Raw genomic sequence first — 26,053 nt, forward strand, 5'->3', positions numbered from 1 at the left:
AGCACGCCAAATAATTAATGAGTGATGCAATAAAACCATTTTATTCAACGTAAAAAAAAGAAACCCGTAACAAGAACGTGATTTTAACTATACGCATAACGATCGTTCCTGACAGAGCGTGCGCGTGCATGCAGTCTGCGAGCTATCGATATCGATCTTGGACTACGTGCGCGCCCTCTATACGGGAATATAGGAATCAACACAACCAAACTGGCGCTGCTTACGTTTTATAAGCGGTATAAAGCGACTCCCGAAACGTTTAAAGATGAAGTTTATAACTTTTAAAAACGTCTTTAAAACACTATTTACACATCAGATTACTTTGTAATAGGATTAATTAAGTTAGTATGCAGTTTTATCAGAACGAACGGCGTCAACTGCGTAAAGCAATAGGCGCGTGCATGCAGTCTGTGAGCTATCAATATTGATCTTGGCCTACGTGCGCGCACTCTGTACGGGAATATAGGAATCAACACTACCAAACTGGCGCTGCTTACGTTTTATAAGTGGTATAAAGCGACTCCCGAGACGTTAAAGATGAAGTTTATAACTTTAAAACGTTTTTAAAACACGATTTAAACATCAGATTACTTTGTAATAGGATTAATTAAGTTAGTATGCAGTTTTATCAGAACGAACGGCGTAAATGCGTAAAGCAATAGGCGCGTTGTAAACAACGGGAATTTATTGCATTACATCAAATGAGGTTCAAACGGGACAGAAATAAAATGGTTTAAATAACGGGAAAACGTAAATAACGGTAACGTAAATAAGGGGTTTTCTCTGTATAATTTTTGTAAGTGAGAGATGTAATCGTCCATTAACATTACTTTAAAACATTGCGGGCGGGCGGGGATGTCTTATATTAGTGCAGGGCTGCCACCACTTTGAAAACAATATCCTTGATTGAAATGTGAAATATCCTGTAATATCCTTGTTTTCAATATAAATTATTCGATCATAATGTACGTAACTATACTTCAATCAAAACATCACAATTTTTAACACTTTATACAAGTATTTACACACACACACGTAGCCTGCACTTCACCACTGGCAGTATTTGGATATGTATCACTTTTTCAGATGTTTTGCTCTTCTCCTCATTTCTTCTGTTGGCTGGAATTCTGCCATATTCTTCCTAGAAGAGATATGCAACAAAGCATTTAGCATAGGCGATTCAAGACATGACCTGTGCGCTGTCTTGATAAGGTTAAGCTTACTGAATATCCTTTCCACCCCTGCATTGCTGTGTGGAAGAATAAGCATTGCCTTTGCAAGTTTACAGAGCAGTGGAAAACATGTTTTCCCATTAATTTCATACTGTGACACTTTATGCCAATACTTGTCAGGCTCATGTGTCTTAGCAGTACTCAATTCTGCTGGTGGATCCCACAGTGAATATGCAACAAATTCAGAATTCAGTTCATCATATTCATTGCTTGCGATGACATTCGGAAATGCTTTGGCCAAGTTTTCCACCTTTACCCAATCTCCAGACTGCTGTTTAGCTGGATCAAAAATGTCTATGTTCTTCAAAACATCATTCTTGAGTGGGAGAAGACGATGCAACTCTTTTGTACCCATCTCATAAAACTTACGAACACAATTGAAAAATTCTGTCTCTTCCTGTGAGTTTATTTGGTTATTTTCCAAATGTGTTCATGTGGCATGACCAATGAAGATTCCTGCATTTGGAAGTTGGTTTTGCCTTCCAAAGTCAACAGCTGTTATATCAGGCGCTTGTTGAATTGCACTGAACTGAACAAAACTAGCGGTGAACTGGCGTAACAAGACACTCATTTCTGAGTATAATTTGTGCACATAAGGCCGTTCCTGTGGAAATAGAAGGTTAAATTTCAAGAAACGTGGTAGAGTTGCACTTAAAAAAAGAAAATACAGCTTTGCTGACTGTGAGTGCAAAATTTTTTTTATGCGCTGTACTGACTCCATATTACACTCTCTTGGTTCAATTTTCGAATCAAAATATTCTTGAAGTGCTAACCACTCTTCAAGAAGGCGATCAACACATTGCAGCATCGCAAGCCACCTGGTAAAACATGGGCGTAATATTTTATGTTCTGGTACATCAAGCAACTGCTGAATGTTTTTAAACTCATCTTGCCTTTTGCCAGATACTTTGAAATGTGTGTATACATCTTGGGTTAGCTGTTCACAAATGTCTGGCAATTCACTGCAAGCATGTGATGCAGCCAAGTGGGCTACGTGGCAAGCACAATGAAGGAACCACACATTTTCTTGCTTGCCTCGAATGCGTGACAATACAGAATTAAATTCTCCTACCATTGACTTAGCTCCATCCGACGACATGCTAATACAATTCTGCCAGGGAATGTTGTCTTCTTTGAAGGAATTGTTGACCACATTAAACAGGTTTTCACCTGTTGCTTTTCCCCTAAGTGCAACTACTTTGTAGAGGTGAGTTTCAACTTCTGTTGTGAAAATTCTAGCCATTACCACAACTTGTCTGGTGACAGAAACATCTGTAGACTCATCAATTAGCAGGGTAAATGGAGAATTTTTCATGTTGGTAATAATAATCTCCTCTGCACATGAGCCAAGGGCTTGAGTAATAATTTGACTTGTTTTTGTACGGTTACAACTGAAGTTCTTTTCTATTTCACTGTCTGGGAACATTTGGGCCGCTAATTTAGAAAAGCTGTCACTTAGCTTAACTGGCAAATTATTTTCACATACAAAATTCGCCCAGCGCAGTTCAGCATCGACGACTCCATGATTTTGTTTTGTTACAAAATTTAACATTGAGCTACTACTTCTACTACTACTACTACTGCCACAAGCGAAATTTCTTTTGTGGTAGTCCCTTGTTTCATGCCGCCGCAAATCCTTTAGCCCTCCTTTGGCGATGTCAAACTCGGAATTACAAAATTTACACACCGCGTGATATTCATCTTTTCCTTTTTTTAGCCACGGAAGTTCCGATTCCCACTCACGTTTATATTTCTGCCTATACACAGACCGTTCATGAGATGTCTTAAATTTCTTCTCCATTGTTAAAAGTACCGTTGCTAGCTATGGAAGAATATCAAAAACATTTCAAATAAATAGCTATTGAACGCAACGAACGTCACAATTTCGTATTCCAATACTGTTTGTTTTTGACAACAAAATACACCGCCGCTAATAACTCATCTTAGAGCCAGAAAACACTTATTGTCGCTTTCGACTTCCAAAAATCTATCGATTTTCGTAAACGTCTACTGAGTAAAATGAGCACACGAATCGATATAACCATGTCGGAAAGAAAAAAATCACTGTTGGCTAACCTGAAATAAAATATTCAGTTGACATGGCGGCGTGATATTTACCGTTTGCGGTTCGGAGGTTAATGTGATTTAATCACGTAAATTCCAAAATTTTTTGAGGAACATATAAAAAAAAGTCTGAAATATCCGTGGAATTTAGTGCTTTGTCCGCGAATCCGTTTTAACCTCTAAATATCCGCAAAAACTGATAAAATCCGTGAAAACGGCAGCCTTGTATTAGTGTATCCGGGCCAGATCTTGCAAGTCGAATTATTGTAAAATGAATTCGATTCGAATTGACGAATCGAATATCAAAAAATTCGAACTCGAATGTGGAAATTTCGAATATTCGCAGAACCCTATTAAGTAGGCTGGTGCGAATATTCGAATTTTCGAAATCGGCTAATAAACTATTGTATTCAATTCAACCTAGAACACTAACATTTCAAAATACGTACCTAGAAGTGAGAAAAAAATTTAATGTCAACAACCATGGCCTACATCACCACAAAACACTGACATTCCATTGCGATGGCCATTAAAAGAAGTAAACGCCATAGTTTCAACGTTTTATAAATCAATAGTAACAGGTTATTTAATACAGTGTGACATAGTTGCAGCTTACTTGCTGTGTGCATCCATTACAAGACAGACGTTGCAATTCAAAAAAGACATAAAAAACGTAAATAATGGTTTTGGATTCTACATAAAATTAGCAGAAATTATGTTTATGATTGCTGAACTAAAATACAACAGTTTACCTGGTTGCCCTTAACAATGGAAATACGTGAGTAACTAAGATTTCAATATGTAAATATGGGCTCTTTTAATGACTAATTTGGAAATACAGCATTTAAAAAAAAAGATTCACTTTCTTTGTGAAATGGATTGCATTGGATTTCACTGTATTTTTCAGTTCATAAAAATTTTCTGGATCGGTATGTGGAATAGTCGCTTCTGGAAAATACGGCTAACAGGAACTGAAATGAAAGGTTGGTGGTTTGGCTAAATTAGGTTAGGTTAGCTGCCTAATTTAAATACACATTTTTTTAATTTCATAATTTAGGTATTTTTAACAAACATTTCACGTATAATTAGTGTAGCTGAATTAACCGAACCAACCTTTCACTTAAGTATTATTTACCTATGTAATTTCCCAGAAGCCGCCACACAACACATGTAGTACTTTTTCTATCCTTATGTATTTGTTACATGATGTGGGAAAAAAAATGTTCAGTGGTATTCTGATTCTCATTCTTGCTATTCGAATTCCATGTTTGTATTACTTGATGTAAGCTTTTGGACATACACCATTGCTAAACACAAGCTTACATCAAGTCATGCACTCCCATTGCACAAATCTTTCAAAGATAACATGTTTGTATTCAGCTGGAACCAAAAACCTGCCGTCAGCACAGGGCTACAGGGCTACAGGTTGTTGTGAAGTGTTGCTTGCCCTCAGCTTCCACCAGCCACACAACTCGCTGCTACTGCTGGAGCTGGAGAGGGTTGATGCCAGACTCCAGTGGCTGATGGCCAATGGAGGAATACTGCACCAGTGGAAGACCATCGCAAGCATAAGGTTAGCTGCTGCGCTGCCATCCTTTATCCACAACTGCACTTCATGTGGATTCTGTTACTCTTTTGTAATTCAGCTGGGATGGGCTAAAAATATTTTAATGTTGTGTGGAAAAATTGGTTAGTTTACTGTCTTGCAGGTACTCATGCAAGAGCATCTCCAGGGGAGTTCAACGTCTGTCATGGGGCCGTACTATAATAAACAGTAGCAAAAGGAAAAACATTATTTACTCATAAAAAAAAATTTTTAAACAATAGTTTGTGAGGATTAGTTACAATTAGTTACACGTATTACTGCAGTCATCTTTGATTTATGGAAACTTTCTTGTGTAAGTCTGTGAAAAGCACACCTCTAGTGTGGCAAAAGTTTATGTGTGTGCTAGATTTATGAAAGGACAAGGAAATGGAAAAAAAAGGAATAACACGCCGCCGAGGGGTAAAAAAATTAAACCCCGGGGCAGGAGGTGAGCAGAGGAGTGGGTGAATGCATCCTCTCCAGCATACGGAGACAGACCACATGGCGACAGACAACCTTATTGTTTACATCCCGACAAGCTGAAACGCAGTACGCAAAGACTTCACTTGTGCCCAGAATTCTACTAAAGACAAGTATACGGTGCAACCGTAATTTGAGGGCAGTTTACCGTGAAATGGATTTTTTGGGGTCTTTTACAGGATTTCAGTTATCTGGGCTTCGGTAAGTCCCAATCAACACGGCACCAATTAATATTTTACCAGTTTCGTAAGCGCGACTGTATATATTCAATATTGTTTCCAAAATCTTATAGGCCTATCATAAATGCAAAAATTACTATAGCAATGTTTTATAAAAATTTACAGTAGATAGCTTGTAGTATTAAAAAAATTATTTCTTTTCAACTGGTATCCAAAGTAGAGCTGGGCCGATCACCTATTTTGTCGATCATGCCGATGCCTATCATCTGCTGCCGATGCTGCCGATCTTCTGAGTCGATTAGAGCCTTTCAAGTACCTCTGAATTGATTAATTTTGTAATAAACAAAATTTTAAACAACCTGAAGAAAAAAATGGGAATGTGTGGCCTATCCAAGCAACATTACAGGATTTAAAATTGGCAGGCCATATTTAGCAAGAAAAAACTAAATATTAGATGAATTCCCAAAGAGGTAGTTGTTTACTAACCACGAGACTACTAGCCCCATTAATCCGTACAAATTCAGTCGCGCGACGCTCATCACTCTAATCTCTGGCGTCACATAACCAACCTAAACAACAGTCGCCATTCGCCATTCGCCATTGTGGTAATATTAACCCTAAATGGTAAACAAATACATAGTTTTTGGTTCGTAAATGAAGAGAAATAACTTTGCAAATAGTATAATGGAAAATTATTTTACCGAAAGTACCGTAAATATACGTGGAAATTGATACTAAGGTATGTAACTGTTCAATGTTTATAAAACTTATGCTATTTTTTTACTTTATTGGTATATTTTTTTCGTGTGTGGTTAGTTTTAAATTATTAAATCCTATTATTTTTCGATGAATAATTGAATTTTCTTTCTGAAAAGTACCATGAACAAACATGGAAAGTTGTTAGGTATAGGTATTTATTCAATGTTATAAGTTTGCAGTAGTCCAATGATTGGCTCAAATAATTGGCTACGTTTTGCCCATCATTATGATCGGCAAAATTAACAAAATCGGCCGATTATTACGATTGGGGATCGGCATCGGCCCAGCTCTAATCCAAAGGAATCTTTTTTAAAAGTACGAAAAAATAGTTTTCTGTGCTTTTACTGTATTTGCACAGGCCCTAAGTACTCGATATTGTATGACGTGATTAGTTTTCCATTAATTCCCTGTGTTGATTGGCATCGCTGCGAGGATGATGATGACGAGGAAGCGCGTGCGTGGTGGCAGGGAGTACCTGCAGGGCGTGCTGGTGAACCTCCTGCTGACAGACCTCAAGTTCTGCCAGCAGCAGAGCGTGGACCAGGTCATGTGGAAGCTGCTGTTCTACAACATCATCGAGCACCTGCGCAAGAGGCTGGCCGAGGAGGACAGCCCTGAGCGCAAGGACCAGTACAAGAGCGTCATGCTGAGCATCATCGAGGAGGTGGGCATGGGGCGGCCTTCGTCCGATCAGCTCTCCATCAAATGCGATACCAAAAACCTCCTTAGGTTGAATTGCTTTAGCAAGTCCTATTCCCTTAAGCTCCATAAGCTCAATCACAGAAGCATCCAAAATTTATTAAACAATTAATCTATTAATAATTGGTAGTCCTAAACAGGTAGTGATTTTAAATTATAGTTACAAATAAACATTTTAATTATAGGCTCGTAACGCACGTCACAAGGTCACAAGCAAGAGTATTGGAAGACACCTTTTTGGGGGGGGGGGGGGGGGTTCATTTTTCTTAAAAGCAGCGTTATTTTTTTTTGCAAACTTCACAACAGATAGTGAGGTTGTTGATTTTGTATGCATTTGTTTTTAAGGCATAGAATCTTAAAAAAAAAAAAAAATTAAATCATAACATACTGCATATAAAAAACTACACAGAAATTCTATTTCGTAAATGTATATTCTACTGCATTTAATACTTCAGGTGCAAAAAAAATCTTAGTTTTTAATGTTAAATCTAGTTGTTGGTAGACAGCATAGTGAAAACTCCAACGCTGGCTTCTTTCTGGTTTGGTTGTATTTAGGAGAGCTTTTCTGATGCCACGTTCGTCAGTATGAGAGATTCACAATGGTTCCTTAAAAACAGCAAGCCACAGATATGAATTAAAAATAAAACTTGAGTTTGCCATTGCGGAAGAAAAGCAGTCCGTCAGAAATTAAGCGTGTCGAGATCAAAAGTTAAAGAAAAAAGAGGTGGTCACCTGGGCATGAGCTAGAACAGTGGGAGGGGAGCTGCCTTTCCTGACGGACAACGAATGAAGGTAGGAAGTAAGTGGGAGGGACTCTGAAAAACCCCATTGGTGCTTTAAAATCTCAATGCCCCCTCAAGTATTCCAAAGTGTTAGCTTGTCTCATCTTTCACAACCGTGCTGGTTCAGGAGGCAGTCAAAGGTGGCACAAGTGACACCATTAGAGGCGGAGCCAGTAGTTTTTCAACTAAGCTCGTCCCATAGCTGACATTGGCTGGAAGGGCTTGGAGTTAAAGTGAAAGAAGTACAAAACAGCCTGACAGTTGGGCATTTGGAGGTATTCCAATAAAATTAAAAATGGTTAAATATACAAAATATTTAGTAGATCCATGAGTTTTTTATTATTAAATTTGCAGCAAGTTTTATTCTATGAATTTTTTTGCTACAGAGGGTGCACAGTTTTTGAGTTATTTTTGCAGAGAAAGTCGTAAAAATGGAACATTGGTAAAATGAGAGCCCATTTGTGTAGGAATTTGTGTAAAAAAAAAATGTAAAAAAATAATTTAAAACAGAATTAGCAGAACAGCATCAGAAATAGCGTTATTTTTCTAGTTAATAGTGATAACAATTTTTCCAAGGCTAAAGTAATTGGTAGAGACAATATTTTATGGTTTTAATTTCTTACCAAAATCATTTGTAATAGGTACGTTTAACTATTAAGAACAAATTAAATGAATTGTTAATTAATTTTTTGTTTGAAAAATGTGCAAATGTTGTAATGTAAGATAGAGTAACTAACAATATTGCAAGATTAAAAAAGAAGGAAACTTTTCCCATTTTTTTTTTAAATTTAAAATAATGTTGTACAACTTTTGTTGAATTTAATATTTAAAAAATTACGTATTTGTCATTACTGTAAATTTTGATATTGAAGAGGCTTATTTAAAGACTTAAATTTCATTTCGGTGCTTTGTGGTGTATTAACATAAGTTTCAGTGATATATGGTGTATTGATATTATTAGTGGTCTTTGCCGAGTAGTTGCCCGGAGAGTGGTCACGGGTGACCACACATGCGGGACGAAGGCAGGATGACGCGGGGTGCGGGGTGGTGTGAGAGGGCGGGAGAGAGGTGAGGCAGACACGTGGGGTACGGGTTGGTGTGAGAGGGCGGGAGAGAGGTGAGGCAGAGACGCGGGGTGCGGGGTAGTGTGAGAGGGTGGGAGAGAGGTGAGGCAGAGACGCGGGGTGCGGGGTGGTGTGAGAGGGTGGGAGAGAGGTGAGGCAGAGACGCGGGGTGCGGGGTGGTGTCAGAGGGCAGGAGAGAGGTGAGGCAGAGACGCGGGGTGCGGGGTAGTGTGAGAGGGTGGGAGAGAGGTGAGGCAGAGACGCGGGGTGCGGGGTAGTGTGAGAGGGCGGGAGAGAAGTGAGGCAGAGACGCGGGGTGCGGGGTAGTGTGAGAGGGTGGGAGAGAGGTGAGGCAGGGGACGCGGGGTGCGGGGTAGTGTGAGAGGGCGGGAGAGAAGTGAGGCAGAGACGCGGGGTGCGGGGTAGTGTGAGAGTGCGGGAGAGAGGTGAGGCAGAGACGCGGGGTGGTGTGAGAGGGCGGGAGAGAGGTGAGGCAGAGACGCGGGGTGCGGGGTAGTGTGAGAGTGCGGGAGAGAGGTGAGGCAGAGACGCGGGGTGCGGGGTGGTGTCAGAGGGCAGGAGAGAGGTGAGGCAGAGACGCGGGGTGCGGGGTAGTGTGAGAGGGCGGGAGAGAGGTGAGACAGAGACGCGGGGTGCGGGGTAGTGTGAGAGGGCGGGAGAGAAGTGAGGCAGAGACGCGGGGTGCGGGGTAGTGTGAGAGTGCGGGAGAGAAGTGAGGCAGAGACGCGGGGTGCGGGGTAGTGTGAGAGTGCGGGAGAGAGGTGAGGCAGAGACGCGGGGTGGTGTGAGAGGGCGGGAGAGAGGTGAGGCAGAGACGCGGGGTGCGGGGTAGTGTGAGAGTGCGGGAGAGAGGTGAGGCAGAGACGCGGGGTGGTGTGAGAGGGCGGGAGAGAGGTGAGGCAGAGACGCGGGGTGCGGGGTAGTGTGAGAGTGCGGGAGAGAGGTGAGGCAGAGACGCGGGGTGCGGGGTGGTGTCAGAGGGCAGGAGAGAGGTGAGGCAGAGACGCGGGGTGCGGGGTAGTGTGAGAGGGCGGGAGAGAGGTGAGACAGATACGCGGGGTGCGGGGTAGTGTGAGAGGGCGGGAGAGAGGTGAGGCAGAGACGCGGGGTGGTGTGAGAGGGCGGGAGAGAGGTGAGGCAGAGACGCGGGGTGCGGGGTAGTGTGAGAGTGCGGGAGAGAGGTGAGGCAGAGACGCGGGGTGGTGTGAGAGGGCGGGAGAGAGGTGAGACAGAGACGTGGGGTGCGGGGTAGTGTGAGAGTGCGGGAGAGAGGTGAGGCAGAGACGCGGGGTGCGGGGTGGTGTCAGAGGGCAGGAGAGAGGTGAGGCAGAGACGCTGGGTGCGGGGTGGTGTGAGAGGGCGGGAGAGAGGTGAGGCAGAGACGCGGGGTGCGGGGTGGTGTCAGAGGGCAGGAGAGAGGTGAGGCAGAGACGCGGGGTGCGGGGTAGTGTGAGAGGGCGGGAGAGAGGTGAGACAGAGACGCGGGGTGCGGGGTAGTGTGAGAGTGCGGGAGAGAGGTGAGGCAGAGACGCGGGGTGCGGGGTGGTGTCAGAGGGCAGGAGAGAGGTGAGGCAGAGACGCTGGGTGCGGGGTGGTGTGAGAGGGCGGGAGAGAGGTGAGGCAGAGACGCGGGGTGCGGGGTAGTGTGAGAGGGCGGGAGAGAAGTGAGGCAGAGACACGGGGTGCGGGGTAGTGTGAGAGGGCGGGAGAGAAGTGAGGCAGAGACGCGGGGTGCGGGGTAGTGTGAGAGTGCGGGAGAGAGGTGAGGCAGAGACGCGGGGTGGTGTGAGAGGGCGGGAGAGAGGTGAGGCAGAGACGCGGGGTGCGGGGTAGTGTGAGAGTGCGGGAGAGAGGTGAGGCAGAGACGCGGGGTGGTGTGAGAGGGCGGGAGAGAGGTGAGACAGAGACGTGGGGTGCGGGGTAGTGTGAGAGGGCGGGAGAGAAGTGAGGCAGAGACGCGGGGTGCGGGGTAGTGTGAGAGGGCGGGAGAGGTGAGACAGAGACACGGGGTGGTGTGAGAGGGTGGGAGAGAGGTGAGGCAGAGACGCGGGGTGGTGTGAGAGGGCTGGAGAGAGGTGAGGCAGAGACGCGGGGTGCGGGGTAGTGTGAGAGGGCGGGAGAGAAGTGAGGCAGAGACGCGGGGTGCGGGGTAGTGTGAGAGGGCGGGAGAGAAGTGAGGCAGAGACGCGGGGTGCGGGGTAGTGTGAGAGGGCGGGAGAGAGGTGAGGCAGAGACGCGGGGTGGTGTGAGAGGGCGGGAGAGAGGTGAGGCAGAGACGCGGGGTGCGGGGTAGTGTGAGAGGGCGGGAGAGAAGTGAGGCAGAGACGCGGGGTGCGGGGTAGTGTGAGAGGGCGGGAGAGAGGTGAGGCAGATGCGGGGTGCGGGGTAGTGTGAGAGGGCGGGAGAGAGGTGAGACAGAGACGTGGGGTGCGGGGTAGTGTGAGAGGGCGGGAGAGAGGTGAGGCAGCGACGATGATGACAGGGCACGGCCTACCTGGAGTCGCTGCTGACGCTGCTGGAGCAGAGGTACCACGAGCGGCTAGCCCTGTACCACTCGCCGCAGCACGTGGCGGCCCCCCCGCCCAAGACCCCCTACACCAGCGTGGTGCTGGTGGCCGCACAGAAGATCCTGCTGTTCCTGGGCGACCTGGCGCGCTACCGGGAGCAGGTCAACGAGACCAGCAGCTTCGGCAAGTCCCGCCAGTGAGTGTCCGTCAGTAGAGCCGCCTGTATATGGTGTTGTAAAAAAGCAAATTTTGTCATTAATGTTGCGATAAAAAATTGTTTAGTAGGATTCTGATTCTCATTATTAGTTATTGAATTCGATATTCATATGCACAAATAATTTGATATTCGTATTTGCTTCGAACTAAAATACTGATATTCACACTTGGGTTGGTTTGGTTGTATTGATTTGGGTTAATTTAAGTTAAATTAGCTGCATAATTAAAAAAAAATATATATTATTAAATATTTTAACAATCATTTCCCATATAATTATTGTAGCTGACTTATTTTAACCAACCTTTTGCTATAGTACAGTAGTGTTTCACTTATCTGACAGTCACATACCCAACATTTCATGTTATCAGATGTCTGGGGTGAAGGGAAGGGGGACAGTCTATTTTTAGCCTGTGACTCATGTGTCTGGCTTTCATCCTTTCCTTCCACAAGTCTGCCGCCTACGCCCTACTTCACTTTCTTCACAATGCACAACCTACTCTGTGCAGAGCAGTTTATCATTCTGTATGAATCGGTTTATCATGTGTTACATATATTGTTTTGAAAGTCGAAATTACACAATTATGGCAGTTTTGATTGTGTTAAAATATATACTGTATCTAGTTTTTTTTTTTTTTTTTTTTAATTGAAAATAAAATAATCATTGCAGTTTGTGTTTATGAAAGTGCCTAAGTGAAACAATATTGTTACAGGTTTTACATCAAAGCTCACCAGCTGAATCCTAAAAATGGCAGACCCTACAACCAGCTGGCTATTTTGGCTCTTTATGCTGTAAGTTGCCTGTCGCCTGCTTTTTTTTTCTTTTTAATGTGAAAAGTAGCTGCTATATGTTGTATGTGCAAAATAATCATTGTAATTCAAAAATTTATGTCCTTAATGCTGTTTTTACAATTTTAGACTGCAGTAACATATTTAATCTTGGGTTTATTTCAGAGGAGAAAGTTGGACGCTGTATATTACTACATGAGAAGTTTGATGGCGTCAAACCCATTCTTTTCTGCGAGAGAAAGTCTTCTTTCACTTTTTGATGAAAGCCGAAAAAAGGTAATTATTAATGTGTGAAAACATGAAGTTTTTGAATTTTTGGTTTAAACGATGCTAAAGCGGCTCATCTGTATCTTCGGCCAAGGCCTACAGTAAGGAACCAGCCCAGCGTTTGCCTGCGGTGATAGCGGTACCACTGGAAATCAGGAAGGCCGGTTCCTGTGAGATGTGAGAGTGTGGAATGTTTAGAAGGGGGGACAAGATTGTATGTGTGTCTGGGAGGGATGAGGAATGATAACCAATGGAGAGGGGTAAGCCGCACACAGACGTCGTGATGATGCCACTGTCAGCTCAGTTGTACGAGTTTAGCGCGAGCCCACCTTATGTCGCAGAAGCTACCGCTTAGGCATTTTATAATTGATAGGAACATAGTTGGGTGTATTAAAGTCCACTCAAGAAATATGCTTTGCGCTAAAATATAACACATTTTTATAAGCTTGATTGTGATTTTTTCTGATTATTTACATTTTGGTGTCAAAATTCCCCATATTCATAAAATCGTTGCATCGTTATATCTGGTATAAGTAAAATCAAGGTTCTAGTGTATGTTCAAGATATTGAAATTCTCTTGTTATTGAAATTTATTTCCTATGTTACAAAATGACCAACCGTCTATTTTATCTTCAAAATTTCATAGTTCACAATTTTTCTGGGTCCCTACTTATTATTAGGGTCGTGCAAATTTTCATTGGTGATATTGATTTGTAAACGCTTGAAACGTTCATTTTTAATTCTACTAAGAAATTCTCATAAATTAATGTCAATGAAATGAAATTTTAAATGAATATTGGAGCTAGTGCAAAACTAATTGTAATTTATACTCTGAGCAGTCAGCACTTTCAACATATCTTTCATGAAAATCTCTTACATATCTTGTTCAAGGGCTTCGTAATCCTTGACAATTTGGTGTTCTAAAAATGATTAAAGTTTGGGATTAGTTTTCATTAGTGAACTAACATCGTCTGACTTGTTAAGAATGATGTTCTTTGGGTTGAAAATTGGTTAAAATTCTGATTTCTGGTGAAGAAGGGTTGTTATCTAACATCTTTACCACTAGAGTAGTTTTGCCTGGCGTTAACATGCTTGTCACATTTACGTGCTCTGCAACTGAATTTTTTTTAAACGTATCTTGGCAGTTGCAGTATATACACTTTAGTGGAACAGCGTCTGATGCATGAACACAGTAAGTTTTAAACTCGTCAATTTGTTCCTTTGCATAAACCATATTTTTATGTGTAGCAATTAACATTTAAGGCTGGAAGTATAGATAACAGTATTATTTACACGGCCCGTGTTGAAACCGCAAGCAGTTAGTTATAAAAAACATAGTTTTGGCTGCAGCAGTTTAAAATATGTCGTCATTCGGAAATCAAATGTATGAACAGTAGTAAGGAGTGGGATGATGGACAAAGTTGTGTGTTTAGGCAAATGACAAGGGCGAGGGGTTGCCTTGACAAAGTGTGGAGAAGGGAGAAGGATCCTGCCACAGTTCTGTTTGTGCTCTCTTCCCCTTTCCTTTTCAAGGAAATTCAAAAGTCTTATCCTGTGTTATCTGTCATCCGAGGTGACATTTCAAAGACAGTAAAACAAAAGCAGTCAAAACCTGCACAACTAATGCAGTTTAGACGCAGAGCGTGTAGTTTTTCAACTAAGCTGTTCCAGCCCTCGGCCTTGCATGTGCTGATATGGTTATAGTTCTCTGTGTTGGGGAAAAGAGGTACAAAACACAAGCCCAGTTTAAAAAGGGTACATTCGTTTTAATTTTGTTAAAATTAGTGGAAATACGAAAGAATTATGAAAATATAGTTTTAACTTCAAAGTATCTATATTCGCTGTATTTTTCGAGTTTATTGCGACCAAAATTTTTTCATGTCCTTATTCATTTAGCATAATTTTCATCATTTGTTTTATATTGTAGTTGCGAAGATCCAAATTATATTTGGATGTTCAGATGTCTTAGAATCATTCAGAATCAAATATAGTTATTATTCATTCTTCTTTCTTCACGAGTTGTATTCACATTTTAATATTGAGAATTCCAAACTTGCTTAATTCTCGTAACATGTTGAATATTTTCTGTTCTCTTCTGTTATTAAGTTTTAGTCCTAGTATTTTCCTGCTGGTCTTATCTATGTACTGAATATGACTGACATTGTATTAAAATATTTTTGTTGTTTGGTCAACCTGAGCGACGAAACTCATGTTTTAAGGAAACATACGCGTATCTAATCCTAAAACTATTACATGTAACAACCAATCACTTGTAAATAATTTGTATCCATTCACAGATTTTACAGCTAAATGTTTAACATAACGCTACGTATTTTGAATATTTTAACTCTCAGAATACATCTAGATTATTTATGCTCAATTTATTTAAGTGTCCCAGATCACAAGATTAACTTTTAATGAAATTTTAGTTTTAAACATTCCTTACTAATTTCAATATACAAATATAAAAACACTATTAAACATTAACCAAAATTATTTAAACAGCAATGAGCATAGAAAATATACCATAATTGGAATCACCAATATACCGTATTTACTCGCATAATTTCCGCAGTAATTTTGGCTACATTTTTGACAAAAAAATGGGGTGCGGACATTATGAGGTGAAGTCCGAAAAAAAAAATTTTTCCTCAAAATTTTACGTTTTGTGTAGAGTAAAAAAATTGTTCTCTCATAATCAGTTTACTAGCAGAGCGCTGGTAACTGGCGACCGTCCGCAGCGGACATGAGAAATGTGACAGATGACGAGATAAATGGGTGCCGGCGATTAGTAGAAGACGCCACTCTTTTTTTTTTCTTCTCTCACTCGCGTGTGCGCTCTTACGTTCAGAAGCCGCAGCCAGCCTACACAAAATAAACGCTTTGCGTGAAAAGATATTTTTTTAATCTTTCATTGAGATGGCCACTGACAGCACGGGGCAGATGTCTAATGTCTGCATTAGCCGGTGCCGGTGAGCCTCCCTCACTGTCCCTTGTCCCTGTGTGTATAAAAAAACCGTGCGCATGTACCCCCACCATTTTTCCGCTACCTCCCCTACTTTGTGACGTAGTGAGAGTTGACGTGTACTTGCTTGTGCTATATATAGCCCATCCCCTTGCAACTCGCGTGACATCGCAGGCAGCTGTGCAGTAGAGTGCGAGTTTCTGAGTCCGGACGGTTTCACCACGCTACGAACCCTCTCAGCGACCGCTCCGGAGAAATGAACAACTCAAGGTCAAAGCATTGTTGAAAGCGTCAGTAAAATTCCATCCCGTTACTGTGCCTTTCAGGGGTGGCCAAGGTTGCTTTGTCTGGTGCGGATTTTAAAAAATTCCATTTCAAGTATTTAAAATGAAATGTGCGGCCATTATGCGATGGCGGACGTTATGTGATTAAATACGGTACTGTAAAGACAATTAATATTAATTGGGTACCATAAATACCAGTTTCTTCATAGCAGTTGTACCTCGTAATCAGTTAGTAGAGTAGCTGTTGTATTGTCTAATTGGAACAACTTCCAACGGAACCAGCTAGTGTAGCTGTAGCTATAATGTAGGCACACGAGGAGGCTGACGCGGGTTGTGCCCAGCTAGTGTAGCCAGTGTGGGCGCGGGAGAGGAGCCTGACGCTGGTTGTGCCCAGCTAGTGTAGCCAGTGTGGGCGCGGGAGAGGAGCCTGACGCGGGTTGTGCCCAGCTAGTGTAGCCAGTGTTGGCGTGGGAGAGGAGCCTGAGGCGGGTCGTGCCCAGCTAGTGTAGCCAGTGTGGGCGCGGGAGAGGAGCCTGACGCGGGTTGTGCCCAGCTAGTGTAGCTAGTGTAGCCAGTGTTGGCGTGGGAGAGGAGCCTGAGGCGGGTCGTGCCCAGCTAGTGTAGCCAGTGTGGGCGCGGAGAGGAGGCCTGACGCGGGTTGTGCCCAGCTAGTGTAGCTAGTGTAGCCAGTGTTGGCGTGGGAGAGGAGCCTGAGGCGGGTCGTGCCCAGCTAGTGTAGCCAGTGTGGGCGCGGAGAGGAGGCCTGACGCGGGTTGTGCCCAGCTAGTGTAGCCAGTGTGGGCGCGGAGAGGAGGCCTGACGCGGGTTGTGCCCAGCCAGTGTAGCCAGTGTGGGCGCGGAGAGGAGCCTGACGCGGGTTGTGCCCAGCTAGTGTAGCCAGTGTGGGCGCGGGAGAGGAGCCTGACGCGGGTTGTGCCCAGCTAGTGTAGCTAGTGTAGCCAGTGTTGGCGTGGGAGAGGAGCCTGAGGCGGGTCGTGCCCAGCCAGTGTAGCCAGTGTGGGCGCGGAGAGGAGCCTGACGCGGGTTGTGCCCAGCCAGTGTAGCCAGTGTGGGCGCGGGAGAGGAGCCTGACGCGGGTTGTGCCCAGCTAGTGTAGCTAGTGTAGCCAGTGTTGGCGTGGGAGAGGAGCCTGAGGCGGGTTGTGCCCAGCCAGTGTAGCCAGTGTGGGCGCGGAGAGGAGCCTGACGCGGGTTGTGCCCAGCCAGTGTAGCCAGTGTGGGCGCGGGAGAGGAGCCTGACGCGGGTTGTGCCCAGCTAGTGTAGCCAGTGTGGGCGCGGAGAGGAGGCCTGACGCGGGTTGTGCCCAGCTAGTGTAGCCAGTGTGGGCGCGGGAGAGGAGCCTGACGCGGGTTGTGCCCAGCTAGTGTAGCTAGTGTAGCCAGTGTTGGCGTGGGAGAGGAGCCTGAGGCGGGTCGTGCCCAACTAGTGTTGCCAGTGTAGGCGCGGGAGAGGAGCCTGACGCGGGTTGTGCCCAGCTAGTGTAGCCAGTGTTGGCGTGGGAGAGGAGCCTGAGGCGGGTTGTGCCCAGCTAGTGTAGCTAGTGTAGCCAGTGTTGGCGTGGGAGAGGAGCCTGAGGCGGGTCGTGCCCAGCTAGTGTTGCCAGTGTAGGCGCGGGAGAGGAGCCTGACGCGGGTTGTGCCCAGCTAGTGTAGCCAGTGTGGGCGCGGGAGAGGAGCCTGACGCGGGTTGTGCCCAGCTAGTGTAGCCAGTGTGGGCGCGGGAGAGGAGCCTGACACGGGTTGTGCCCAGCTTGTGTAGCCAGTGTGGGCGCGGGAGAGGAGCCTGACGCGGGTTGTGCCCAGCTAGTGTAGCCAGTGTAGGCGCGGGAGAGGAGCCTGACGCGGGTTGTGCCTAGCTAGTGTAGCCAGTGTAGGCGCGGGAGAGGAGCCTGACACAGGTTGTGCCCAGCTAGTGTAGCCAGTGTAGGCGCGGGAGAGGAGCCTGACGCGGGTTGTGCCCAGCTAGTGTAGCCAGTGTGGGCACGGGAGAGGAGCCTGACGCTGGTTGTGCCCAGCTAGTGTAGCCAGTGTGGGCACGGGAGAGGAGCCTGATGCTGGTTGTGCCCAGCTAGTGTAGCCAGTGTGGGCACGGGAGAGGAGCCTGACGCTGGTTGTGCCCAGCTAGTGTAGCCAGTGTGGGCACGGGAGAGGAGCCTGACGCTGGTTGTGCCCAGCTAGTGTAGCCAGTGTGGGCGCGGGAGAGGAGCCTGATGCGGGTTGTGCCCAGCTAGTGTAGCCAGTGTGGGCGCGGGAGAGGAGCCTGACGCTGGTTGTGCCCAGCTAGTGTAGCCAGTGTGGGCGCGGGAGAGGAGCCTGACGCTGGTTGTGCCCAGCTAGTGTAGCCAGTGTGGGCGCGGGAGAGGAGGCCTGACGCGGGTAGTGCCCAGCCAGTGTAGCCAGTGTGGGCGCGGAAAGGAGGCCTGACGCGGGTTGTGCCCAGCTAGTGTAGCCAGTGTGGGCACGGGAGAGGAGCCTGACGCTGGTTGTGCCCAGCTAGTGTAGCCAGTGTGGGCACGGGAGAGGAGCCTGACGCTGGTTGTGCCCAGCTAGTGTAGCCAGTGTGGGCGCGGGAGAGGAGCCTGACGCGGGTTGTGCCCAGCTAGTGTAGCCAGTGTGGGCGCGGGAGAGGAGCCTGACGCTGGTTGTGCCCAGCTAGTGTAGCCAGTGTGGGCGCGGGAGAGGAGCCTGACGCGGGTTGTGCCCAGCTAGTGTAGCCAGTGTGGGCGCGGGAGAGGAGCCTGACGCTGGTTGTGCCCAGCTAGTGTAGCCAGTGTGGGCGCGGGAGAGGAGGCCTGACGCGGGTAGTGCCCAGCCAGTGTAGCCAGTGTGGGCGCGGAAAGGAGGCCTGATGCGTGTTGTGCCCAGCTAGTGTAGCCAGTGTGGGCGCGGGAGAGGAGCCTGACGCGGACGGTGCTGCAGTACGAGCAGGCGGAGCGGAAGCGCCGCGAGGAGCGCGAGGCCAAGCAGCGGGAGCGCATGCAGGAGAAGGAGGGGGCCGGACTGCGGAGGGAGCTGTGGGTGCACCCGGAGGGCGGTCGCCGCCTGCACATCACCACCTCCACCCTGCAGGAGCAGCGGCGGCGAGACCTGGCCTCTGAGGAGGAGGAGCTGGCCCAGCTGTCCAGCGTCGAGGCGAGTCCTGCCATCCTGCCGTCACTTACACCCGTCACTTAGGCTTGTGGAACTTCTTCATTTTTCAAATTTTTGTAGTAAAAAGTAGTAGAATTATGTATAAACCTGCTATTCAATTCACAATGTTAGGTACATTTTTCAAGATAAGTTTTTAATTATGTTTTAGATTGTTGAATATAGTTTACATAAGCTAAGGTATATTCCTTTTATTATTTTTTTTTCCCAAATTCCATTATAACAAGGGACTTTTCATATTGCTGGAAATAATTTAAGTATAAATTAAACTCTATAAAAGAAGTATCGTTAATTTTTTTGTTCCAGTAGTTTTCTTACTATTTCACAACTCGGTGAAGAACAGTGGTATTTGCTCAAACATATTTTGCAAGATTTTGCTACCAGTGTCTGAATTTTCTTGACGTCTACGATCCACAAGCCTAGCAACCATAAAATATATTTTTATTATAGTCACACAGTTATATGCTGTACAATGCTTATCATATTTTAATTTTATTTTTATAATAATTCAAGTTTTCACAATGTAAGTCCTTTTTATTTGTAATTATCAATGATGCATCTGGCAAAAACAGGTACAATGTTAAACATTGGTGTGCTTATAATTTGTTTTGCCGACAGGTAAACAAGAGGTTTGTCACCAGCTACCTGAACGTCCAAGGGAAGCTCTTCACGAAGATAGGGTAGGTGCAGCTCTGTGACCGGATGTCAGTTGTGAGAGTGGCGTGTGGCATGAGGCGTGGGTTCGCTGATGCGCGTCACGTGCTCCAGGATGGAGACCTTCCAGGAGGCCGCAGTGCAGATGCTGCGAGAGTTCCGAGCCCTGCTGCAGCACTCGCCGGTGCCGCTCAACTCCAACCGCTTCCTGCAGCTGCTGGCCCTCAACATGTTCGCCGTCGAGAACACGCAGCCCAAGGGTGAGTCCCCGCGACCCCCCTCCTCCCCGCCCGCCACGCCATCCAGGACTGCGAGGTGTTGCAGAAGCCTCTGAGAGTAGAACAACTAGCGACTGCATAGTATTGGAAAATTACTTCCTTTGTCTTGCTCGCTCATGAGCATAAAGTTAATAAATTCAGTAAAACCCAGTTGTTACGACCCCGTTTATTACGATCACTTCTATACGTACCTTCTATATTTGCCTTACTTCTATACATTTCGAGGAACTGTAAAAAATGTTTGTGAAAAAAAAATAGAATATTTAAATAAAATGGTCTAAAAATTCATTTGAAGCGTAGTAGACACCTCTCCCGAGGCTGATCCACTTCTCCCGCCTCTCACAGATAACAGTTCCTTGTCTGCATGCCTCCAACTGTTGTGATATACAAGTGGGGTTCCTGGAGAAGTGCATGTCGCTAGCTAGAGCTTGTGTGCTGGACGGGCGGGGGGAACTGGCTTCTGCAGAGTCGCTGGAGATAGACTACCGCTCGGCCGTGCAGGAGAGCGCCCTGGTGGTGTCGCTGCAGATGTTCAACCTGATCCTGGAGAAGTGCGTGTCGCTAGCTAGAGCTTGTGTGCTGGACGGGTGGGGGGAACTGGCTGCTGCAGAGTCGCTGGAGGCAGACTACCGCTCGGCCGTGCAGGAGAGCGCCCTGGTGGTGTCGCTGCAGATGTTCAACCTGATCCTGGAGAAGTGCGTGTCGCTAGCTAGAGCTTGTGTGCTGGACGGGTGGGGGGAACTGGCTGCTGCAGAGTCGCTGGAGGCAGACTACCGCTCGGCCGTGCAGGAGAGCGCCCTGGTGGTGTCGCTGCAGATGTTCAACCTGATCCTGGAGAAGTGCGTGTCGCTAGCTAGAGCTTGTGTGCTGGACGGGTGGGGGGAACTGGCTGCTGCAGAGTCGCTGGAGGCAGACTACCGCTCGGCCGTGCAGGAGAGCGCCCTGGTGGTGTCGCTGCAGATGTTCAACCTGATCCTGGAGAAGTGCGTGTCGCTGCTGAAGGAGAACATGGCCCGCAGCGACTGCACGGGGCTGCAGCTGGTGGCCAGCGAGGACCTGCGGCTGCTGCTGCCCGCCGTCAAGGTACAGTACTGCAGACGGCACACTGAGCAACTGGCAGAGTGCACGAAAGATACGTAGAAGAGAGAGTGCGTTGGTCCTACATGGTTGTAGAGGCAAAAAGTTAGTTGTTGTGGGTAAAGCTTGTTTATTATTCATTTAATTTAAACATAATATTATATTTATTTATATATTACTGCTTCGCATGGTTATAACATGGTATTTATTAAATGTCACAGAGTCGTGTAACAACAAACATCACTACTCGTTAGTTGCTTATGAAACTCCGACTCTGTTCCCTCAGCTTATTTGTTGCCAAGTTTCCAAAATTTCAGTCGTACCGCACATGTCCCTTGTTTACGTAGCTAATACGACTCCAAACTGACATTACTTGTTGCCTCTTCAATATCGACGTACTCGCTCCAGGTTCTGCGCTCGTCCACTGCGAGGATGGGCTAAGTCCGTGTTGCAAATTAAAATTGTTATCAAACTAGACAAAAAAGTTAAGTCCTGTGGAATTCTTGACGCCCCTCCGTCGGGCAGCGTCACGTTCTGCGGAAGCGGTAGGGCGGAGACAACTTCTCCACGTCAGCATCGCTGCAGTAGCTGTTGCTCGGGCTGAAGACACACTCCCCTCAATTGGGCCTGCTGATGTCCCCATATTCAGTAAACCTTGTAGCAAACATTTCTTTCTGGAATGTCCCATACTGTAGTTGCCATATGGTCACGAGACTTATAAAGTCAGCACAAACACAGGCAGCCAACTTCTGAAAGTGGCAGTGCGCGGCTATAGTGGCCCGCCAAGAGGCGGCAAAGGAAGGCCGGTAGCCTGCCACCAGGCAACAAAGCTTTGCGCACACCCAAGTTTCTCACAAACATTTATGTTGTACGTTTCAGACGTAACACGTAACTGTAGTGTGAACAGTTTTCTAGCAGGAACTCGGTGACAAGTGTGTGTTGCAGGCTGTCAGCAGCAAGGCTGCCGGAAGAATCGCAATTTACGAACGGATGCATGTTCTGTTGCAGATTTGTCCTTATTACTGTGTCGTGCTGTTGTGCCGCCAAGTGGTGAGCTAATATTGTCTGTTTGGTTGTGATGGCAGGTGTGGTGTGATTGGCTGGTGTGCCACAGCGCTGTGTGGAACCCCCCTCCCTCTTGCCAGGACTACAGGGTGGGGTAGGTATTGTTCCTCAGATCGGGAGCATTTTTTTAATGATCATATTCCGATGGAAGGATTATCTGTAAAGTACATTTTAAACTAAAGAATCTTAGGAAAGTTAGATAAAGAGAAACTTCGCAGTAATTTTTCTGAATCAATAAATTGCTGAATTTGCCTATTTTGAATAATGCTGTTTGTTGGGCTATCTACATTTGCCATGTTTCTACATTAATCATGTAGACCAAATTTCCTTTGTGCCAAACTCGCCCATAAGAAAACCTATTTTTTCCTTACCTGGAGTTGAATAATCATGAATTAGGTTAATGATTTAACATCTTATTACGTACTGGGCTGGAAAACATCAGTGGTGATGACCCATCTGCATTTAAGATGAATCATTTTTTGTAGGTGTTAGGTACGTTTTAAAATATGTACTGTAATAGTGTTTTAACTTATTAACTGGGGGACAAAATATCTGAGAAACATATCAATATCAATAGAGCAATGCATATTTGAAATGCTTGAAATATTTATAAACGATAATAATTAAAATAGATGCTATGAAGTAGATTTATAATTGCTATTTCCCAATTCTAACCATTAGCAATAAGCTTATTTTCAAAATTTATCAGTAGGCTTAATAGAATTATATCGATTCTAAAACTGATCTTTTGGGTGTAGTATTGTACTGATACGTGTTACCCAATCAGTTTTACTTGGCTCAGTTTTAGTTTTATTAAAGACTTTAACAAATTACAAAATTTGAGTATGTAAGTGATGTAGCAAAATATCTGTTTATTAATGTCAGTGGTATTAATACTGTACATTTATGCTTTCAAATTTGAAAGATCATAACATTTTGTGCTGTTAAAGATATAAATGTTTGAAACGGATGTTAGGTAAGGTTTGTTTTCCCACGGAGCGTCACGGGGGAAGAGGAGAAGGTGCGGAGAGACGAAGGCACGAGGGAAGGAGGGACGAGATGTGTGTACATGGGTGTGCTCTGCTGTGTGTGCAGGCCGCCCGGAGACGCTTGGACCCGCATGGCCTCCTTCGTCAACCTCCTGGAGAAACTGGACCACGATATCCGGCTGGAGGAGGCCCCCAGAGAGGGTGGGTTCGTGTGTCAAGGCTTACCTCGCTGACTCTCCTCCATTTTCAACAGCAAATATGCGTTCTATTTACAAAAAAGGAAGAAAAAAAATTACGAAAAGGCAGTCGTGGGGGACTGTCAACAGAAGTGAAAACTTAAAATTTTGGTTTTAAATATGTAATATGACATCATTTCTACGTCAAATGTACGTAAGAAAATGATTTTGGTATTACCTCACTAGCATGTCGGTGACGTGAACCCATATGTTTTGCCCCTACCAACCTACCAATAATAACTTTAAAATTAGAATAAATGAAGTTTTATCCTTGAAAAATAAAAAAACTATGAACTTAAATCTGAGAATAATCAAACATTCACTACTTAAATAATTAAACAAAAGAAAATCGCTCAACGCAGTAAATTTAACTTCACTTACTGCTACCACAGCATGTCGGTGACGCGAACTCACAAGATTTTACCCATTCAAAGAGAGTCCAACTCGCATATGATATAGTTGAGTATATACAATTTATTAGTGTATACATGCGTATACATAAACACAGGCCGCTGTACGTCACGAGTCCGGCTTAAACGTAACTAGCATGTCGGTTACGCGAACCCATAAGTTTTGCCCCTACCAAAAATCGCTCAATGCGGCTAAAGATGTTTTCACATCAAATACACTTTTTTACCAGCTTCAAAAAATACTAAACATTATTATTTAAAAACCTTTTTCTATGTCAGTCTATTGTTTAGGAATGTGCAATTTGAAAAGTTACTAACAGTTTGTGGTTTTCGTGTTTTTAGTCGTTCTCCATTGTGGTTGGACGTCAAGCTGTCCTACTGTGTGGTATTGATAGTGTCTGTCTTGTGGCAGCTTGCCACAGAGTTAGGTTGACTATCCTAATTTTGAAGTGCTGTACATTTATGTAATTTGCTATACAAACTAGGCCTGTGCGAAGCTTCGACTTTGCGAATCGAATCGAAGCTTGTTTCGATATTCGAATCGGCTTCGCCAGTATTTTGCTATTTGTTTCATTTGAAGCTTCGAACGTGATGCGAAGCTTCGCATGCATTGCGAAGCTTTTTTTTTTTTTAAAAATAAAACCGTCTGTAAATACCGTCGTGCGAGAAAGTGCTAGCTCAGTGAGTCCCAATACAGCCTTTGTTTTTCCTGCAAATCATCAAACACGCTACGAATACGAATAATAATGGCCACGTAAATCGATTGTATTGAACAGATGAACATCAACAATCTCCAGTTGCAGCCACGGCCGTAGTTGCTACTTTGTTTTCAGTCGTGAGGTGTGAGCTGTGAGGTTATGACGACATAGAGTAAACATTCTCTTTACCACGTAAAATGGCTAGTTCAAGCCGAAGTTGTGACGAATCACCGGGTTTTTGTTTAAAACGTAAAAGAACAAGCCTTATTTGGGATTATTTCACCGAATCAGGAAGTTCGGCGGCAATGTGCAACAATTGCAATAAAATCTTCTCGACGCCACGAGGCAAGTTTATTCACACTACCCAAGTCCAAACAAATTGTATAAAGAAAATTATGTCTACTAGCATACATCTGCTTTTTGTTTTTCACGGAAGTAGTAATCAATACTTTTGAAATTATATAATCTTTCTTTTTATATGTAAATATCTGTTTGAACTTAACTATAAAATAAACTTGTTTAATTTTAGGAGTAAAGACGCAAATGATATTGTGAGGACATAACCGCACTTTATTTAGAGGTTTCAATAATCCTTCTGCCTTTCAAAACAAGATTGTGCAAAAAAAAAAAAACTTTTATTTTGTGTTCGTTACCATTTCCGACTAAGAAATGCAAATAATAAAATATTTTATAGTATATTATCATAAGATACAGAGACGTTTCGTTTAATTTAAAATGGATAATTTTATAGAATATAATATGTTCTTTTGAAAACAATTAAATATAAATAAAAAAAAAGGTATTGTTAAATACCTCTCACCATATTTGATGATTCTGTGAAACAACACTGCAATACTTACAGTCAACCATTTGAACAGTTAGGTTAGCTTTATTTATAATACAATAAAATGGTTTCAATTATTGGAATGATTAGATTATGTTAGGATAGTTACTGATGAGAGGGGCACATCAAAACAAAAGTAATCAAAAATTTCCAAATGCATTTTTTCTTGCTTACATTTTTTCTAATTCTGTATAATGGAATTGCAATAGTTTAAGTAGTTTCCTGGTAATTTATCGTTTTAATGGTTGGTTAGGTTAGTATGGCTACAGTAAAAATAATGTAAAATTTTTGGGAAGTCTAGGTTACTTAGCTACATTTAAAACTCTGTAAATTTGTGTAAATTTGTTTGAATTGTTTGTTAGGTTAAGTTTGCGACATTTAACATATAAAGTTATATGAATGGTTGAGTTTGGTTTGTAGCATTTAAGATGCTTTGTGGGACAATGAAAGAACACTAGCAAAATTATTATTTTTTTTTTAAATATTTTATTTTCTGTTTTCACCCCTCCCATAAATAATTGCCTAGGCTAGGTGAGCTACATAAAAAATACTGTGAATTGGTGTGGATTGTAAACGGTTGGTTAGGTTAGGTATGCAACATTAAATATAATTAATATAATTTTATGAAAATGGTTATTTAATTATTTTTTTTTTTTTAGGTACTACTACTACACTGCAAAACCATTTGCAAAACAAACACAAGATGCTGTATGCAAAGTTACAGGAATGCAAAAATTCAGAGAT

At 44.3% G+C, this 26,053-nt stretch overlaps 1 protein-coding gene across 1 annotated transcript in view; it reads left to right on the forward strand.

Annotated features, from left to right (window-relative positions):
• LOC134530109 (telomerase-binding protein EST1A) overlaps positions 1 to 26,053 on the forward strand; it is a 79,613-nt gene that overhangs the window by 25,990 nt on the left and 27,570 nt on the right. The window contains exons 8-18 of the mRNA XM_063364713.1: positions 4,750 to 4,869; positions 6,768 to 6,963; positions 11,348 to 11,568; positions 12,300 to 12,378; positions 12,541 to 12,651; positions 18,831 to 19,043; positions 19,677 to 19,738; positions 19,827 to 19,972; positions 20,889 to 21,073; positions 22,153 to 22,226; positions 23,228 to 23,322. Coding sequence (XP_063220783.1) covers positions 4,750 to 4,869; positions 6,768 to 6,963; positions 11,348 to 11,568; positions 12,300 to 12,378; positions 12,541 to 12,651; positions 18,831 to 19,043; positions 19,677 to 19,738; positions 19,827 to 19,972; positions 20,889 to 21,073; positions 22,153 to 22,226; positions 23,228 to 23,322 — 1,502 coding nt within the window. The remainder of the gene's footprint in view (positions 1 to 4,749; positions 4,870 to 6,767; positions 6,964 to 11,347; positions 11,569 to 12,299; positions 12,379 to 12,540; positions 12,652 to 18,830; positions 19,044 to 19,676; positions 19,739 to 19,826; positions 19,973 to 20,888; positions 21,074 to 22,152; positions 22,227 to 23,227; positions 23,323 to 26,053) is intronic.

This window comes from Bacillus rossius, chromosome 3, assembly GCF_032445375.1.
Source record: "Bacillus rossius redtenbacheri isolate Brsri chromosome 3, Brsri_v3, whole genome shotgun sequence".
Lineage (NCBI taxonomy): Eukaryota > Metazoa > Arthropoda > Insecta > Phasmatodea > Bacillidae > Bacillus > Bacillus rossius.